Source organism: Eubalaena glacialis, chromosome 6 (genome assembly GCF_028564815.1).
Source record: "Eubalaena glacialis isolate mEubGla1 chromosome 6, mEubGla1.1.hap2.+ XY, whole genome shotgun sequence".
Taxonomy (NCBI): Eukaryota; Metazoa; Chordata; class Mammalia; order Artiodactyla; family Balaenidae; genus Eubalaena; species Eubalaena glacialis.
Genome location: NC_083721.1, coordinates 130,569,865 through 130,572,519, shown reverse-complemented (window position 1 = coordinate 130,572,519; position 2,655 = coordinate 130,569,865). Strand labels below are relative to the sequence as shown.

General features: G+C 37.8%; 1 protein-coding gene across 1 annotated transcript; it reads left to right on the top strand.

The window, feature by feature from the left end:
- Window positions 1-408: 408 nt before the first annotated feature.
- LOC133093692 (zinc finger Ran-binding domain-containing protein 2-like) lies at window positions 409-1,421 on the top strand. Its single transcript, XM_061193656.1, is given in 1 exon segment — window positions 409-1,421. A coding segment is annotated over 1 exon segment (993 nt). The 5' UTR covers window positions 409-428.
- The last annotated feature ends 1,234 nt before the right edge of the window (window positions 1,422-2,655 follow it).

Sequence of the window (2,655 nt, the reverse complement as noted above, 5' to 3'; positions counted from 1 at the left end):
TCACTCTAATCAATGCAAGCAAAGCCATAGAAATGACTTCAGATTCCTATTACCAATCAAACTTAGGCCCAAATATTCCTGATCCTCCACTAGGGATGCTCTCCCTAATCCCACACGCAGCTCACACCTGCCTGGGCCAGCAACCAATCAGGCCATCAAGGAACACAACTCTTCAATGCATGGTAACCATTATGATTCAGGATAAGAATCACTTGGGGCTCTGACACAGCGTCGTGGTCCTCAGCCCTGAATGCATAGCAGCATCCCCTGGAGATCCTTTAAGAAATCCAGCCCCCAGCCCAGACCAGCTACAGCAGAGTGTCTGGAGTAGGGCCCAGGCATCAGATTTTATTGAGTTCCTTGGGTGATTCCAGCATGCAGCCAGTGTTCAGAAACTGACACAGGTGGCTGTGGTGGCGGCGTCCAAGATGTCGACGAAGAATTTCCGAGTCAGTGACGGTGACTGGATTTGCCCTGACAAAAAATGTGGAAATGTAAACTTTGCCAGAAGAACTAGCTGTAATAGATGTGGTCGAGAGAAAACAACTGAGGCTAAGATGATGAAAGCTGGAGGCACTGAAATAGGAAAGACACTCGCAGAAAAGAGCCGAGGCTTGTTTAGTGCTAATGACTGGCAGTGTAAAACTTGCAGTAATGTGAATTGGGCCAGAAGATCAGAGTGTAACATGTGTAATACTCCAAAGTATGCTAAGCTGGAAGAAAGAACAGGATATGGTGGTGGTTTTAATGAAAGAGAAAATGTTGAATATATAGAAAGAGAAGAATCTGATGGTGAATATGATGAGTTTGGATGTAAAAAGAAAAAATACAGAGGGAAGGCAGTTGGTCCTGCATCTATTTTAAAGGAAGTTGAAGATAAAGAATCTGAGGGAGAAGAAGAGGATGAGGATGAAGATCTTTCTAAATATAAATTAGATGAGGATGAGGATGAAGATGATGCTGATCTCTCAAAATATAATCTTGATGCCAGTGAAGAAGAAGATAGTAATAAAAAGAAATCTAATAGACGAAGTCGCTCAAAGTCTCGGTCTTCACATTCACGATCTTCATCACGCTCATCCTCCCCCTCCAGTTCAAGGTCTAGGTCCAGGTCCCGTTCAAGAAGTTCTTCCAGTTCGCAGTCAAGATCTCGTTCCAGTTCCAGAGAACGTTCGAGATCTCGTGGGTCGAAATCAAGATCCAGCTCCAGGTCCCACAGGGGCTCTTCTTCCCCATGAAAAAGATCTTACTCAAGTTCATAATCTTCTCCTGAGAGGAACAGAAAGAGAAGTCGTTCTAGATCTTCTTCATCTGGTGATTGCAAAAAAAGACGAACAAGATCACGGTCACCTGAAAGGCACCACAGGTCACCTTCTGGATCATCCCATTCTGGTTCCCGTTCAAGTTCAAAAAAGAAATAATGAATTAAAATTTACATCTTATAAAAAAAAAAAAAAAAAGTCCAGTACAGTGCATGAAGCATATTTTTTAAGAAGTTGGTGTCTTACTTGGTCAGAAGTGCTAAATCTGCTAGTAGAGGTGCATGCCTTTCATTGCTTTTCAGAACAATACAGCTGTGTTTATTTGTGAAATTAAAAGTAAATGGTATTTTAAGGCATAATGTCCCAAAATAGATGCTTTGTTTATCATTCATTATTTACAACCATTTGTTTCATTTAAAACCATCTCAGCTATAACAAAGTACTTTGTTTTTTAATTTGAACTCTTGTTATTCTCATCTCCAAATATGAGCATAACCTAGGCTTGTCTGGACTTTGGGCATGGAAGCAAGACTGTGGTAAAGTAGTTGGAAACAATCTGTTTATGTTAATCCGGGAAAAGGAGTCAACCTGTTTATGTTAACCTATGTCGAAGTGATTCTTATTAACTAGTTGTAAAACAGTCAACTGGAAATTTCTTTATTTTGAAATTCCCTATGTTAAGGGTGCCTTAGAATCATTGTTTCTCTTTTATCCAGTTTTACTTTTCGCACCACCAAGTTTAATACAGAAAAGTTTTGTGAATTAGAGAGGAGAAAGGTGTTATTTATTTCTCCTTTTCTGACACGTAATTTTGAGCAAGAATGCCAAACAGTTCATCTCTTCTCTACTAATATGGTTGATGAGAAAAACATCTTAGTTTAAAATGTTTAATATTTTTAGGAGCTTTGTGTGATATCCTTCAAAAATCTAGTTATCACATTATAGACTAGACAGAGTTAAATCATAGTTAATGAGGAACAGATTGAAGAAAGTTTTTGAAGTATATTTCTCTTTGGGTGAAAGACCAACAGACATTGTGAATTTAAGTGAACATTTGCTTTGAGATGTTTAACTTTAAACACATTGCATAAAATTTTCTTCTGAGTAACAAATGAATGCTTATTTCCTCATGACATAAGCAGAAATAATTGTTCCTATTCACTTGAAATTACTTATGGCTTAAAATACTTTCAAGGTTTATTTCTCAAAATTAAAATCTGGTCATTTGAAAAAAAAAAAAAAAAAAAAAAAGAAACTGACACAGAACTTTTGGAGCCCTCCCTTGGAAAATCTGATTCAGGCAGTCTGGGGTGGGACCTAGGAACTTGTCTTTGGTTTTTTTTTTTTACTTTTTATTTTATATTGGAGTATAGTTGATTAACAATATTGTGTT